Source organism: Anomaloglossus baeobatrachus, chromosome 2, assembly GCF_048569485.1.
Source record: "Anomaloglossus baeobatrachus isolate aAnoBae1 chromosome 2, aAnoBae1.hap1, whole genome shotgun sequence".
NCBI lineage: Eukaryota > Metazoa > Chordata > Amphibia > Anura > Aromobatidae > Anomaloglossus > Anomaloglossus baeobatrachus.
In genome coordinates this window covers 651642210-651658248 of record NC_134354.1, presented here as the reverse complement: position 1 = coordinate 651658248, position 16039 = coordinate 651642210, and the positions used below count along the sequence as shown (strand labels likewise).

At 54.0% G+C, this 16039-nt stretch overlaps 1 protein-coding gene across 3 annotated transcripts in view; it reads left to right on the top strand.

Moving 5' to 3' along the window:
- Positions 1-16039, top strand: part of TIMELESS (timeless circadian regulator) — a 215369-nt gene that overhangs the window by 123033 nt on the left and 76297 nt on the right. For all 3 annotated transcript variants that reach the window (XM_075337008.1, XM_075337010.1, XM_075337009.1), the window contains one exon: positions 6981-7104. In XM_075337008.1, coding sequence (XP_075193123.1) covers positions 6981-7104 — 124 coding nt within the window. The remainder of the gene's footprint in view (positions 1-6980; positions 7105-16039) is intronic.

Genomic DNA, 16039 nt, shown 5'->3' with positions numbered 1-16039 from the left:
GGTATCCATTGCGGGTACGGAGGCTGGAGCCCACATGCTGTTTTCCTTCCCCATCCCCCTCAGGGCTCTGGTGGAAGTGGGATCCTATCGGTCTCCAGGCACTGAGACCGTGCTTCATCCACAACTCCTGGGAGACTGCTGGATAGGAGCCGGGTATCGTTCAGGGACATGGCCCTGCTACTTGGAGGTACTCTGTATCCCGGTGGGGACTGCGCACAGCAACACTCCAGCTTTGCTGGGTGTGCTAGTGCACCGGGGACCGCGGCGCTGACCGGGTTAATATGTGCCATTACACACTCAGCGTTGCTGAGTGTGTTTATGTATAGGGACTGCCGCACTGACCGCCGCTGCCATGGAAACACTGCGGCGCGGCTAGGACTTGTAGTGCGCCGGGGACTTCCACGCCGGCCGCGCTTTTACGGCGGCCGCGTTTATTACTCGAGTCCCCGGCTTTTTTGCGGCCTAGTTCCTTTCCTCCCACCCCCAGCCCTGACAGGCAGGGGAAGGGCGGGACGCTGCTCAGAACGAGCAGCACTGAGGGCTGGAGCATGCTTTGCATACTCCACCCCCCTCACTGTGCACAGTGCAGGCACCAGTTCCCGCTCTTTCTGGGTCACGCCCACGGCTCTCTCCTCTCCTCAGGACGCATTCCTGTCAGCTCCTCGGACGCTGCAGAGGGGGACAAAGTCTGGGAGACCCAGGCAGGGACTCTGGTGGCCTCACAACCGCTTTAAGCGGGTGGTAAGCAGCACCTGTGGTGCTAGCCCCATTGTGCAGTAGTGTAACATTATATGTTTATTTTACACTGTATAGTGCACAGTTGATTTCTGGCTATATACCCTATTGTGTTACTCAGGGAAGATAATAGCATGGCGCCCACGAAAGGCAGGGGTGCCAAAACACAGGCTTATTATGTTGCCTGCGCCGCATGTACGACCCCGCTACCGGCAGGTTCCACTGACCCTCATTGTGTGCACTGTTCGGCCCCTGTGGCACTTGCTCAGCCAGAGCCTCTGCTAAGGGGGGCCCAGGGGGAGCCACCTGCTAACACTGTTCAGGTGACAGGGACGGAGTTTGCAAAACTCTCTGAGACTATGGCTAAGATACTAGAAGCCTTGCAGTCCAGGCCGGTATCTCAGCACAGGGACTCTGTTGAATCTTTGTTCCCTGGCCCACCTCAGCTGGACCAACAATGTCCTCCCGGGGTATCTCATGGATCCCAGGCTGAGGGTTCTGACACAGACCCCAGCCCCAGACCGACTAAGCGAGCTCGCTTAGATTTTCCCTCGACATCATCATATTGTGCAGGGTCTCAGAGGGGGGAATCTCTGGTTGATGATGCGGAGACAGCTGATCAGGATTCTGATCCTGAGGCCGCTCTCAATCTTGATACTCCGGACGGGGACGCCATAGTGAACGACCTTATTGCGTCTATCAATCGTATGTTGGATATTTCTCCCTCAGCTCCTCCGGTGGAGGAGTCAGCTTCCCAGCAGGAGAAATTCCGTTTCGGGTTTCCCAAGCGTACACAGAGTATGTTTCTGGACCACTCTGATTTCAGAGAGGCAGTCCAGAATCACCATGCTTGTCCAGATAAGCGTTTTTCTAAGCGCCTTAAGGATACACGTTATCCCTTTCCCCCTGACGTGGTCAAAAGTTGGGCTCAGTGTCCCAAAGTGGATCCTCCAATCTCCAGACTGGCAGCTAGATCCATACTTGCAGTGGAAGATGGGGCTTCACTCAAAGATGCCACTGACAGGCAGATGGAGCTCTGGTTGAAATCCATCTATGAAGCTATCTGCAATTCTTTTGCCCCAGCATTCGCAGCCGTATGGGCGCTACAAGCTATCTCAGCAGGTCAAGTGCAAATTGACGCAGCCACACGCACGTCCGCGCCACAGGTGGCGTCCATAACCACTCAGACGTCGGCATTTGCGTCTTACGCTATTAATGCTGTCCTGGACTCTGCGAGCCGTACGGCGGTTGCAGCCGCCAATTCGGTGGTACTCCGCAGGGCCTTGTGGCTACGGGAATGGAAGGCAGATTCTGTTTCCAAAAAGCGCTTAACCAGTTTGCCAATTTCTGGCGACCGATTGTTTGGCGAGCGTTTGGATGAAATCATCAAACAATCCAAGGGAAAGGATACATCCTTACCCCAGCCCAAACCGAACATACCCCAACAGAGGAAGGGGCAGTCGAGGTTTCGGTCCTTTCGGGGCGCGGGCAGGTCCCAATTCTCCTCGTCCAAAAGGCCTCAGAAAGATCAAAGGAACTCTGATGCATGGCGGTCTAAGTCACGTCCTAAAAAGGCCACCGGAGGTGCCGCTACCAAAGCGGCTTCCTCATGACTTTCGGCCTCCTCACTCCGCATCCTCGGTCGGTGGCAGGCTCTCCCGCTTTTGCGACACCTGGCTGCCACGGGTAAAAGACCGTTGGGTGAGAGACATTCTGTCTCACGGTTACAAGATAGAGTTCACCTCTCGTCCCCCGACTCGATTCTTCAGGTCATCCCCGCCTCCCGAGCGAGCCGAGGTTCTTCTGCAGGCGCTGGGCATTCTGAAGGCAGAAGGAGTGGTGGTCCCTGTTCCTCTTCAGCAACAGGGCCACGGTTTTTACTCCAACTTGTTTGTGGTCCCAAAGAAGGACGGGTCTTTCCGACCTGTCCTGGACCTGAAACTTCTCAACAAACACGTAAAGACCAGGCGGTTCCGGATGGAATCCCTCCGCTCCGTCATCGCCTCAATGTCCCAGGGAGATTTCCTTGCATCGATCGATTTCAAAGATGCTTATCTCCACGTACCGATTGCTCCAGAGCACCAGCGCTTCTTGCGCTTCGCCATAGGAAACGAACACCTGCAGTTCGTGGCACTGCCGTTCGGCCTGGCAACAGCCCCACGGGTTTTCACCAAGGTTATGGCTACTGTAGTAGCGGTCCTCCACTCTCAGGGTCACTCGGTGATCCCGTACTTGGACGATCTGTTGATCAAGGCACCCTCTCTAGAGGCATGCCAACACAGCCTCGACGCTACCCTGGAGACTCTCCAGAGTTTCGGGTGGATCATCAATTTTCCAAAGTCAAATCTGACACCGGCCCAATCGCTGACATACCTTGGCATGGAGTTTCATACCCTCTCAGCGATAGTGAAGCTTCCGCTGATCAAGCAGCGGTCACTACAGACAGGGGTACAATCTCTCCTTCAAGGTCGGTCACACACCTTGAGGCGCCTCATGCACTTCCTGGGGAAGATGGTGGCAGCAATGGAGGCAGTTCCTTTCGCGCAGTTTCACCTGTGTCCTCTTCAATGGGACATCCTACGCAAATGGGACAGGAAGCCGACGTCCCTCGACAGGAACGCCTCCCTCTCGCAGGCGACCAAAGCTTCCCTTCGGTGGTGGATTCTTCCCACTTCATTATCGAAAGGGAAATCCTTCCTACCCCCATCCTGGGAGGTGGTCACGACGGACGCGAGTCTGTCAGGGTGGGGAGCGGTTTTTCTCCACCACAGGGCTCAGGGTACGTGGACCCAGCAAGAGTCCTCGCTTCAGATCAATGTTCTGGAAATACGGGCAGTGTATCTTGCCCTGAAAGCGTTCCAGCAGTGGCTGGAAGGCAAGCAGATCAGAATTCAGTCGGACAATTCCACAGCGGTGGCATACATCAACCACCAAGGCGGCACACGCAGTCGGCAAGCCTTCCAGGAAGTCCGGCGGATTTTGATGTGGGTGGAAGCCACGGCCTCCACCATCTCTGCAGTTCACATTCCAGGCGTGGAAAACTGGGAAGCAGATTATCTCAGTCGCCAGGGCATGGACGCAGGGGAATGGTCCCTTCACCCGGACGTGTTTCAGGAGATCTGTTGCCGCTGGGGGGTGCCGGACGTCGACCTCATGGCGTCCCGGCACAACAACAAGGTACCGGCGTTCATGGCACGGTATCAAGATCCCAGAGCTCTGGCGGCAGACGCCTTAGTTCAGGATTGGTCGCAGTTTCAGCTCCCTTATGTGTTTCCTCCGCTGGCACTGTTGCCCAGAGTGTTACGCAAGATCAGGGCCGACTGCCGCCGCGTCATCCTCGTCGCTCCAGACTGGCCGAGGCGGTCGTGGTACCCGGATCTGTGGCATCTCACGGTCGGCCAACCGTGGGCACTACCAGACCGACCAGACTTGCTATCTCAAGGGCCGTTTTTCCATCTGAATTCTGCGGCCCTCAACCTGACTGTGTGGCCATTGAGTCCTGGATCCTAGCGTCTTCAGGGTTATCTCAAGACGTCATTGCCACTATGAGACAAGCTAGGAAACCAACGTCCGCCAAGATCTACCACAGGACGTGTGAAATTTTCCTGTCGTGGTGCTCTGCTCAGGGTATTTCTCCCTGGCCTTTTGCCTTGCCCACTTTTCTGTCCTTCCTTCAATCTGGACTGGAAAAGGGTTTGTCGCTCGGCTCCCTTAAGGGACAAGTCTCAGCGCTCTCTGTGTTTTTCCAGAAGCGCCTAGCCAGACTTCCACAGGTACGCACGTTCCTGCAGGGGGTTTGTCACATCGTCCCTCCTTACAAGCGGCCGTTAGAACCCTGGGATCTGAACAGGGTGCTGCTGGTTCTTCAGAAACCACCATTCGAGCCAATGAGAGATATTTCTCTCTCACGCCTTTCGCAGAAAGTGGTTTTTCTAGTAGCAGTCACTTCACTTCGGAGAGTGTCTGAGCTAGCAGCGCTGTCATGCAAAGCCCCTTTCCTGGTGTTTCACCAGGACAAGGTGGTTCTGCGTCCGGTTCCGGAATTTCTCCCTAAGGTGGTATCCACCTTTCATCTCAATCAGGATATCTCCTTACCTTCTTTTTGTCCTCATCCAGTTCACCAATGTGAAAAGGATTTGCACTTGTTAGATCTGGTGAGAGCACTCAGACTCTACATTTCTCGTACGGCGCCCCTGCGCCGCTCGGATGCACTCTTTGTCCTTGTCGCTGGCCAGCGTAAAGGGTCACAGGCTTCCAAATCAACCCTGGCTCGGTGGATCAAGGAGCCAATTATCGAAGCTTACCGTTCGGCTGGACTTCCGGTTCCCTCAGGGCTGAAGGCCCATTCTACCAGAGTCGTGGGCGCGTCCTGGGCTTTGAGGCACCAGGCTACGGCTCAGCAGGTGTGTCAGGCGGCTACCTGGTCGAGCCTGCACACTTTCACAAAACACTATCAGGTGCATACCTATGCTTCGGCGGATGCCAGCCTAGGTAGACGAGTCCTTCAGGCGGCGGTTGCCCACCTGTAGGAAGAGGCCGTTTTACGGCTCTCTTACGAGGTATTATTTTACCCACCCAGGGACTGCTTTTGGACGTCCCGATTGTCTGGGTCTCCCAATAGAGCGACAAAGAAGAAGGGAATTTTGTTTACTTACCGTAAATTCCTTTTCTTCTAGCTCTAATTGGGAGACCCAGCACCCGCCCCTGTTTTTTTGTGTACACATGTTGTTCATGTTGAATGGTTTCAGTTCTCCGATATTCCTTCGGATTGAAGTTACTTTAAACCAGTTTATAATTCTTTTTCCTCCTCCTTGCTTTTGCACCAAAACTGAGGAGCCCGTGGGAGCACGGGGGGTGTATAGGCAGAAGGGGAGGGGCTTAACACTTTTAAGTGTAATACTTTGTGCGGCCTCCGGAGGCATAGCCTATACACCCAATTGTCTGGGTCTCCCAATTAGAGCTAGAAGAAAAGGAATTTACGGTAAGTAAACAAAATTCCCTTCTCTCAGGAGACAAGTCAGATTATCGTTGTTAGGCCTAAGACACACGGCAAGAAAATCGGTGCGAGTGGAGTGCGATAAAATAATAATAATAATAATTTTATTCATTTATATAGCGCTATTAATTCCACAGCGCTTTACATACATTGGCAACACTGTCCCCGTTGGGGCTCACAATATAAAACATCGCATTCCACTCGGACCAATATTGGCCTGTGTGTCAGCACCCATGAGCGATTATTTTCTCAGCCCTAATCGGACCGAGAAAACAATCGCAGCATGCTGCGACTGTAATGCGAGACTTTCTCTTGCACCCATTCAAATGTATGGGGCGAAACAAAAATCGCACTGCACTCGCGGTATACCGGTGTACCATGAGTGCAGGGCAAGAATGGCAATAGCCGGCTATGGAGGAGAGAGGGAGATAAATACCCCCTCACCTCCTCTGTGCCAGACCGCCCCTCCTCAGAGCTGGCCCGCCCCCTGCAGCTGAGGTCCGCAGGGACACTAGCATGACACTCGGCTCTGCTGTACTGCCAGCATGAGCTGAGTGTCATGCGAGGGGATCGCAGCAATCCCCGTCTGGACCCAGCCTTATGGACATGCTGATCCTCTGCTGAGGCCTGTTTAGGCAAGAAAAGCACACAGCCATACTGGAATCGTCTCTGAAGATTTGGGTTTTCCTAGGGCTATAACACTTTATGGGAATGGGTCCAAAAGGGTCTCTGTGTGTTCTAGGTTATACCTAGCGCTTTTGTGGAATTTTGGGGGTCAGAGTCCAAATCTCCGTTGCCTCAGAGGTGGAAAGCAGGAGCCCAGAAAAAATGCTGCTTCAATCTCCTGAGCCTAGGCCACGCCCCCGTTTTTACTCAATACTGAGCAAATGGTCTGAATACTTATGACCATTTGATGTTTCAGTTTTTCTTGTTTAATAAATTTTGCAAAAATGTCTACATTTTTGTTTTTTTTCTGTCAAGTTGGGGTGCAGAGTGTACATTAATGAGAAAAAAAATAACTTTTTTGAATTTACCAAATGGCTGCAATGAAACAGAGTGACAAATTTAAAGGTCTGAATACTTTCTTTACCCACTGTAAATACATACTTCTTTCAATTTTTTTTTTCTTTCACAAGATTATAAAACTAATTGAGAAGTTTTTTTTTTTTTGTTCTTCACAGAGCTGATTATTATAGCCTTGAAACAAATAATTCAGTTGGTTACATATAGTTATTTTTATCAATTATAGGGTCGAATCAAATAGAAGCAGATCCGGATGAAGAAGAGGAAGCTGAGGAAGAAGTAGAAGAGGAGGAGCTTACTTCTGTACAAGTGTCTGAAAGGGAATTTAACTTTTTAGACTACATGAAACGGTAATTTGTGTTTAAATATAAAGAATCTTTATTAGATTATGTATGTGCACCATAAAAATATTTTTACTGGCTTTATAATTAGTGATGAGCGAACCAGCAGATATCTGGAATTGGTTGTTCCAACTGGATGTTTTTTTTAAAAAAAAACCCACAAAAAAACAACAAAAAATGCTGGTACGAACCCGGAATTCTGGATATCTGGCCAGCCGCTGATCCCCATATAAGTCTATGGGGACCCGTAATACTACTTCTGGGACCGCTCATTATTCACCCAGATTTTTTATTTTCTAGATCGATATTATATTGAGAAACAATGTTTCTTTGTCGCTCCATTGGGAGACCCAGACAATTGGGTGTATAGCTACTGCCTCCGGAGGCCACACAAAGTATTACACTTTAAAAAGTGTAACCCCTCCCCTCTGCCTATACACCCTCCCGTGCATCACGGGCCCATCAGTTTTTAGCTTTGTGTTGAAGGAGGCACACATGCAAACGAGCTCCACATTTTAGTCAGCAGCAGCTGCTGATTGTATCGGATGGAAGAAAAGAGGGCCCCCACAGGGCCCCCGGCATGCTCCCTTCTCACCCCACTAAGTCGGCGGTGCTGTTAAGGTCGAGGTATCCATTGCGGGTACAGAGGCTGGAGCCCACATGCCGTTTTCCTTCCCCATCCCTTAGAGGCTCTGGGAGAAGTGGGATCCTAACCGGTCACCATTCACTGGGACCGAGCTCCATCCGCAGCCCCTGGGGGAATCTGACGGACAGGAGCCTGGATATCATCAGGGACAGGGCCCTGCATCCATAAGGTACTCTGTGTCCCCTGAGGGACGGCGCATGCAGCGCCTGTGTTGCAGACGCCACAGCGGCTCCTGTGTGGTTTGTGAGACAGGGACTACCGCCGACCGCGCTTGTTTGCCGGCCGCGTTTTTAACTTTAGTCCCCGGCTTTTACGGCCTAGTACCATATACTCCCGCCCCCGGGCCTGCCAGTCAGGGGTAAGGGCGGGACGACCGACTGGACGTCGGCAGTGAGGGCTGGAGCATACTTTGGTATCCTCCTCCCCCCTCACTGAGCACTGTGGGGCACTAGTTTCCCGCACTTTATTAGGCACGCCCACGGCTCCATCCTCCCCTCAGAACGCTGGCAGCCATTGTTATAATCACTGCTGCCGGTGGGGGATTTCAGAACGAGCTCCGCAGTTCTGGGAGTAGTGGGTTCCTAACCGGTCGCACTGGGACCGGGCTCCCTCCGCAGCCCCTGGGGGAATCTGACGGACAGGAGGCTGGATATCATCAGGGACAGGGCCCTGCATCCATGAGGTACTCTGTGTCCCATTAGGGACGGTGCAGGCAGCGTCGGTGTTACAGACGCCGCAGCGGCTGCTGTGGGGTTTGTGAGCCGGGACTACCGCGCCGACCGCGCCTGTTGGCCGGCCGCACTTTTAACTTTAGTCCCCGGCTTTTGCGGCCTAGTACCAGGTACTCCCGCCCCCGGGCCTGCCAGTCAGGGGTGGGGGCGGGATGGCCGACTGGACGTCAGCAGTGAGGGCTGGAGCATGCTTTGGTATCCTCCTCCCCCCTCACTGAACACTGTGGGGCACCAGCAGCTCTGGGAGTCCCAGGCAGGGAATCTGGTGGACGCACCACCGCTTGGGGCGGTTGGTAAGCCACACCAGTTGTCAGGTGCTGGCCCCCCTTGGGTACAGAAGTGTATATATATATATTTCTTTGTCGCTCCATTGGGAGACCCAGACAATTGGGTGTATAGGCTATGCCTCCGGAGGCCGCACAAAGTATTACACTTAAAAGTGTTAAGCCCCTCCCCTTCTGCCTATACACCCCCCGTGCTCCCACGGGCTCCTCAGTTTTTTGCTTTGTGCGAAGGAGGTCAGACACGCACGCACAGCTCCACAGATTGGTCAGCAGCAGCTGCTGACCATGTCGGATGGAAGAAAAGTGGGCCCATATAGAGCCCCCAGCATGCTCCCTTCTCACCCCACTCTTGTCGGTGGTGTTGTAAGGTTGAGGTATCCATTGCGGGTACGGAGGCTGGAGCCCACATGCTGTTTTTCCTTCCCCATCCCCCTTAGGGCTCTGGTGGAAGTGGGATCCTATCGGTCTCCAGGCACTGAGACCGCGCTTCATCCACAACTCCTGTGGAGCCTGCTGGATAGGAGCCGGGTATCGTTCAGGGACATGGCCCTGCTACTTGGAGGTACTCTGTATCCCGGTGGGGACCGCGCACAGCAACACTCCAGCTTTGCTGGGTGTGCTAGTGCACCGGGGACCACGGTGCTGACCGGGTTAATATGTGCCATTACACACTCAGCGTTGCTGAGTGTGTTTATGTATAGGGACTGCCGCACTGACCGCCGCGGCCATGGAAACACTGCGGCGCGGCTGGGACTTGTAGTGCGCTGGGGACTTTCACGCCGGGCGCGCTTTTACGGCGGCCGCGTTTATTACTAGAGTCCCCGGCTTTTTGCGGCCTAGTTTCCTTTCCTCCCGCCCACAGCCCTGACAGGCAGGGGAAGGGCGGGACGCTGCACAGAACGAGCAGCACTGAGGGCTGGAGCATGCTTTGCATACTCCACCCCCCTCACTGTGCACAGTGCGGGCACCAGTTCCCGCACTTTCTGGGTCACGCCCACGGCTCCCTCCTCTCCTCAGGACGCCGGCAGCCATTCCTGTCAGCTCCTCGGACGCAGCAGAGGGGGACAAAGTCTGGGAGACCCAGGCAGGGACTCTGGTGGCCTCACAACCGCTTTAGGCGGGTGGTAAGCAGCACCTGTGGTGCTAGCCCCATTGTGCAGTAGTGTAACATTATATGTTTATGGTATATATGTTTTACACTGTATGGTGCACAGTTGATTTCTGGCTATATACCCTATTGTGTTACTCAGGGAAGATAATAGCATGGCGCCCACGAAAGGCAGGGGTGCCAAAACACAGGCTTATTATGTTGCCTGCGCCGCATGTACGACCCCGCTACCGGCAGGTTCCACTGACCCTCATTGTGTGCACTGTTCGGCCCCTGTGGCACTTGCTCAGCCAGAGCCTCTGCTAAGGGGGGCCCAGGGGGAGCCACCTGCTAACACTGTTCAGGTGACAGGGACGGAGTTTGCAAAACTCTCTGAGACTATGGCTAAGATACTAGAAGCCTTGCAGTCCAGGCCGGTATCTCAGCACAGGGACTCTGTTGAATCTTTGTTCCCTGGCCCACCTCAGATGGACCAACAATGTCCTCCCGGGGTATCTCATGGATCCCAGGCTGAGGGTTCTGACACAGACCCCAGCCCCAGACCGACTAAGCGAGCTCGCTTAGATTTTCCCTCGACATCATCATATTGTGCAGGGTCTCAGAGGGGGGAATCTCTGGTTGATGATGCGGAGACAGCTGATCAAGATTCTGATCCTGAGGCCGCTCTCAATCTTGATACTCCGGACGGGGACGCCATAGTGAACGACCTTATTGCGTCCATCAATCGTATGTTGGATATTTCTCCCTCAGCTCCTCCGGTGGAGGAGTCAGCTTCTCAGCAGGAGAAATTCCGTTTCAGGTTTCCCAAGCGTACACCGAGTATGTTTCTGGACCACTCTGATTTCAGAGAGGCAGTCCAGAATCACCATGCTTGTCCAGATAAGCGTTTTTCTAAGCGCCGTAAGGATACACGTTATCCTTTTCCCCCTGACGTGGTCAAAAGTTGGGCTCAGTGTCCCAAAGTGGATCCTCCAATCTCCAGACTGGCAGCTAGATCCATACTTGCAGTGGAAGATGGGGCTTCACTCAAAGATGCCACTGACAGGCAGATGGAGCTCTGGTTGAAATCCATCTATGAAGCTATCGGCGCTTCTTTTGCCCCAGCGTTCGCAGCCGTATGGGCGCTACAAGCTATCTCAGCAGGTCAAGCGCAAATTGACGCAGCCACACGCACGTCCGCGCCACAGGTGGCGTCCATAACCACTCAGACGTCGGCATTTGCGTCTTACGCTATTAATGCTGTCCTGGACTCTGCGAGCCGTACGGCGGTTGCAGCCGCCAATTCGGTGGTACTCCGCAGGGCCTTGTGGCTACGGGAATGGAAGGCAGATTCTGTTTCCAAAAAGCGCTTAACCAGTTTGCCAATTTCTGGCGACCGATTGTTTGGCGAGCGTTTGGATGAAATCATCAAACAATCCAAGGGAAAGGATACATCCTTACCCCAGCCCAAACCGAACATACCCCAACAGAGGAAGGGGCAGTCGAGGTTTCGGTCCTTTCGGGGCGCGGGCAGGTCCCAATTCTCCTCGTCCAAAAGGCCTCAGAAAGATCAAAGGAACTCTGACGCATGGCGGTCTAAGTCACGTCCTAAAAAGGCCACCGGAGGTGCCGCTACCAAAGCGGCTTCCTCATGACTTTCGGCCTCCTCACTCCGCATCTTCGGTCGGTGGCAGGCTCTCCCGCTTTTGCGACGCCTGGCTGCCACGGGTAGAAGACCGTTGGGTGAGAGACATTCTGTCTCACGGTTACAAGATAGAGTTCACCTCTCGTCCCCCGACTCGATTCTTCAGGTCATCCCCGCCTCCCGAGCGAGCCGAGGCTCTTCTGCAGGCGCTGGGCACTCTGAAGGCAGAAGGAGTGGTGGTCCCTGTTCCTCTTCAGCAACAGGGCCACGGTTTTTACTCCAACTTGTTTGTGGTCCCAAAGAAGGACGGGTCTTTCCGTCCTGTCCTGGACCTGAAACTTCTCAACAAACACGTAAAGACCAGGCGGTTCCGGATGGAATCCCTCCGCTCCGTCATCGCCTCAATGTCCCAAGGAGATTTCCTTGCATCGATCGATATCAAAGATGCTTATCTCCACGTACCGATTGCTCCAGAGCACCAGCGCTTCGCCATAGAAAACGAACACCTGCAGTTCGTGGCACTGCCGTTCGGCCTGGCAACAGCCCCACGGGTTTTCACCAAGGTTATGGCTACTATAGTAGCGGTCCTCCACTCTCAGGGTCACTCGGTGATCCCTTACTTGGACGATCTCCTGATCAAGGCACCCTCTCAAGAGGCATGCCAACACAGCCTCAACGCTACCCTGGAGACTCTCCAGAGTTTCGTGTGGATCATCAATTTTCCAAAGTCAAATCTGACACCGGCCCAATCGCTCACATACCTTGGCATGGAGTTTCATACCCTCTCAGCGATAGTGAAGCTTCCGCTGATCAAGCAGCGGTCACTACAGACAGGGGTACAATCTCTCCTTCAAGGCCAGTCACACCCCTTGAGGCGCCTCATGCACTTCCTGGGGAAGATGGTGGCAGCAATGGAGGCAGTCCCTTTCGCGCAGTTTCACCTGCGTCCTCTTCAATGGGACATCCTACGCAAATGGGACAGGAAGCCGACGTCCCTCGACAGGAACGTCTCCCTCTCTCAGGCGACCAAAGCTTCCCTTCGGTGGTGGCTTCTTCCCACTTCATTATCGAAGGGGAAATCCTTCCTACCCCCATCCTGGGAGGTGGTCACGACGGACGCGAGTCTGTCAGGGTGGGGAGCGGTTTTTCTCCACCACAGGGCTCAGGGTACGTGGACCCAGCAAGAGTCCTCGCTTCAGATCAATGTTCTGGAAATACGGGCAGTGTATCTTGCCCTGAAAGCGTTCCAGCAGTGGCTGGAAGGCAAGCAGATCAGAATTCAGTCGGACAATTCCACAGCGGTGGCATACATCAACCACCAAGGCGGCACACGCAGTCGGCAAGCCTTCCAGGAAGTCCGGCGGATTTTGATGTGGGTGGAAGCCACGGCCTCCACCATCTCTGCAGTTCACATTCCAGGCGTGGAAAACTGGGAAGCAGATTATCTCAGTCGCCAGGGCATGGACGCAGGGGAATGGTCCCTTCACCCGGACGTGTTTCAGGAGATCTGTTGCCGCTGGGGGGTGCCGGACGTCGACCTCATGGCGTCCCGGCACAACAACAAGGTACCGACGTTCATGGCACGGTCTCAAGATCCCAGAGCTCTGGCGGCAGACGCCTTAGTTCAGGATTGGTCGCAGTTTCAGCTCCCTTATGTGTTTCCTCCGCTGGCACTGTTGCCCAGAGTGTTACGCAAGATCAGGGCCGACTGCCGCCGCGTCATCCTCGTCGCTCCAGACTGGCCGAGGCGGTCGTGGTACCCGGATCTGTGGCATCTCACGGTCGGCCAACCGTGGGCGCTACCAGACCGACCAGACTTGCTATCTCAAGGGCCGTTTTTCCATCTGAATTCTGCGGCCCTCAACCTGACTGTGTGGCCATTGAGTCCTGGATCCTAGCGTCTTCAGGGTTATCTCAAGACGTCATTGCCACTATGAGACAGGCTAGGAAACCAACGTCCGCCAAGATCTACCACAGGACGTGGAAAATTTTCCTGTCGTGGTGCTCTGCTCAGGGTTTTTCTCCCTGGCCTTTTGCCTTGCCCACTTTTCTGTCCTTCCTTCAATCTGGACTGGAAAAGGGTTTGTCGCTCGGCTCCCTTAAGGGACAAGTCTCAGCGCTCTCTGTGTTTTTCCAGAAGCGCCTAGCCAGACTTCCACAGGTACGCACGTTCCTGCAGGGGATTTGTCACATCGTTCCTCCTTACAAGCGGCCGTTAGAACCCTGGGATCTGAACAGGGTGCTGATGGTTCTTCAGAAACCACCATTCGAGCCAATGAGAGATATTTCTCTCTCACGCCTTTCGCAGAAAGTGGTTTTTCTAGTAGCAGTCACTTCACTTCGGAGAGTGTCTGAGCTAGCAGCGCTGTCATGCAAAGCCCCTTTCCTGGTTTTTCACCAGGACAAGGTGGTTCTGCGTCCGGTTCCGGAATTTCTCCCTAAGGTGGTATCCCCCTTTCATCTCAATCAGGATATCTCCTTACCTTCTTTTTGTCCTCATCCAGTTCACCAATGTGAAAAGGATTTGCACTTGTTAGATCTGGTGAGAGCACTCAGACTCTACATTTCACGTACGGCGCCCCTGCGCCGCTCGGATGCACTCTTTGTCCTTGTCGCTGGCCAGCGTAAAGGGTCACAGGCTTCCAAATCAACCTTGGCTCGGTGGATCAAGGAGCCAATTCTCGAAGCCTACCGTTCGGCTGGGCTTCCGGTTCCCTCAGGGCTGAAGGCCCATTCTACCAGAGCCGTGGGCGCGTCCTGGGCTTTGAGGCACCAGGCTACGGCTCAGCAGGTGTGTCAGGCGGCTACCTGGTCGAGCCTGCACACTTTCACAAAACACTATCAGGTGCATACCTATGCTTCGGCGGATGCCAGCCTAGGTAGACGAGTCCTTCAGGCGGCGGTTGCCCACCTGTAGGAAGAGGCCGTTTTACGGCTCTCTTACGAGGTATTATTTTACCCACCCAGGGACTGCTTTTGGACGTCCCAATTGTCTGGGTCTCCCAATGGAGCGACAAAGAAGAAGGGAATTTTGTTTACTTACCGTAAATTCCTTTTCTTCTAGCTCCAATTGGGAGACCCAGCGCCCGCCCCTGTTTTTTTGTGTACACATGTTGTTCATGTTGAATGGTTTCAGTTCTCTGATATTCCAGGCGTCAGCCTTCTTGTCCTACGCCATGAACGCCGTCCTGGACTCTGCGAGCCGTACAGCGGTAGCATCCGCCAATTCGGTGGCAGTTCGCAGGGCCATGTGGCTACGCGAATGGAATGCAGACTCTGCTTCCAAGAAGTTCTTAACCGGCTTGCCATTTTCTGGCGACCGTTTGTTTGGCGAGCAATTGGACGAAATTATTAAACAATCCAAGGGAAAGGACTCGTCCTTACCCCAGTCCAAACCAAACAGACCTCAGCAACGAAAAATACAATCGAGGTTTCGGTCCTTTCGGCCCTCAGCCAAGTCCCGTTCCTCCACGTCCAACAGGTCAGAGAAGGGCCAGAAGGACTCTTCTGCATGGCGGTCTAAGTCACGTCCTACAAAGACCGCCGGAGGAACCGTCTCCAAGGCGGCCTCCTCATGACTTTCGGCATCACCAAACCGCATCCTCGGTCGGTGGCAGGCTCTCCCGCTTTTGCGACGCCTGGGGGCCACATGTCCAAGACCGATGGGTGAGAGACATTCTGTCTCACGGTTACAGGATAGAGCTCAGTTCACGTCCTCCGACTCGTTTCTTCAGATCATCTCCGCCCCACGAGCGAGCCGATGCACTTTTTCAGGCGGCAAACACTCTGAAGGCAGAAGGAGTTGTGATCCCCGTTCCCCTTCAAGAACGTGGTCGCGGTGTTTACTCCAACTTGTTCGGGGTGCCAAAAAGGGACGGATCATTCTGTCCCGTTCTGGACCTCAAACTGCTCAGCGGACACGTCAGAACCAGACGGTTCCGGATGGAGTCTCTCCGCTCTGTCATCGTCTCGATGTCCCAAGGAGACTTCATAGCATCAATCGACATCAGGGATGCTTATCTCCATGTGCCGATTGCACCAGAGCATCAACGCTTCCTGCGTTTCGCCATCTGGGACGAACACCTTCAGTTCGTGGCACTGTATTTCGGCCTGGCGACGGCCCCACGGGTCTTCACCAAGGTGACGGCATCAGTGGTGGCGGTCCTACACTCTCAGGGCCACTCGGTGATCTCTTACTTAGGCGATCTCCTAGTCAAGGCATCCTCCCGGGTGGCATGTCAACACTGCCTGACCATTGCTCTGGAGACTCTCCAGAGGTTCGGGTGGATCATCAATTTCCCAAACTCAAAATTGACACCGACCCAATCACTGACTTACCTCGGGATGGAGTTTCATACTCTCTCAGCGATAGTGAAGCTTACGCTGGACAAACAGCGTTCGCTGCAGACAGGGGTGCACTCTCTCATTCGGGTCCAGTCACACCACTTGAGACGTCTCATGCACTTCCTAGGGAAGATGGTGGCAGCAATGGAGGCAGTTCCCTTTGCGCAGTTTCCTCTGCGTCCAACTCAAGGGGACATTCTCCGCAAA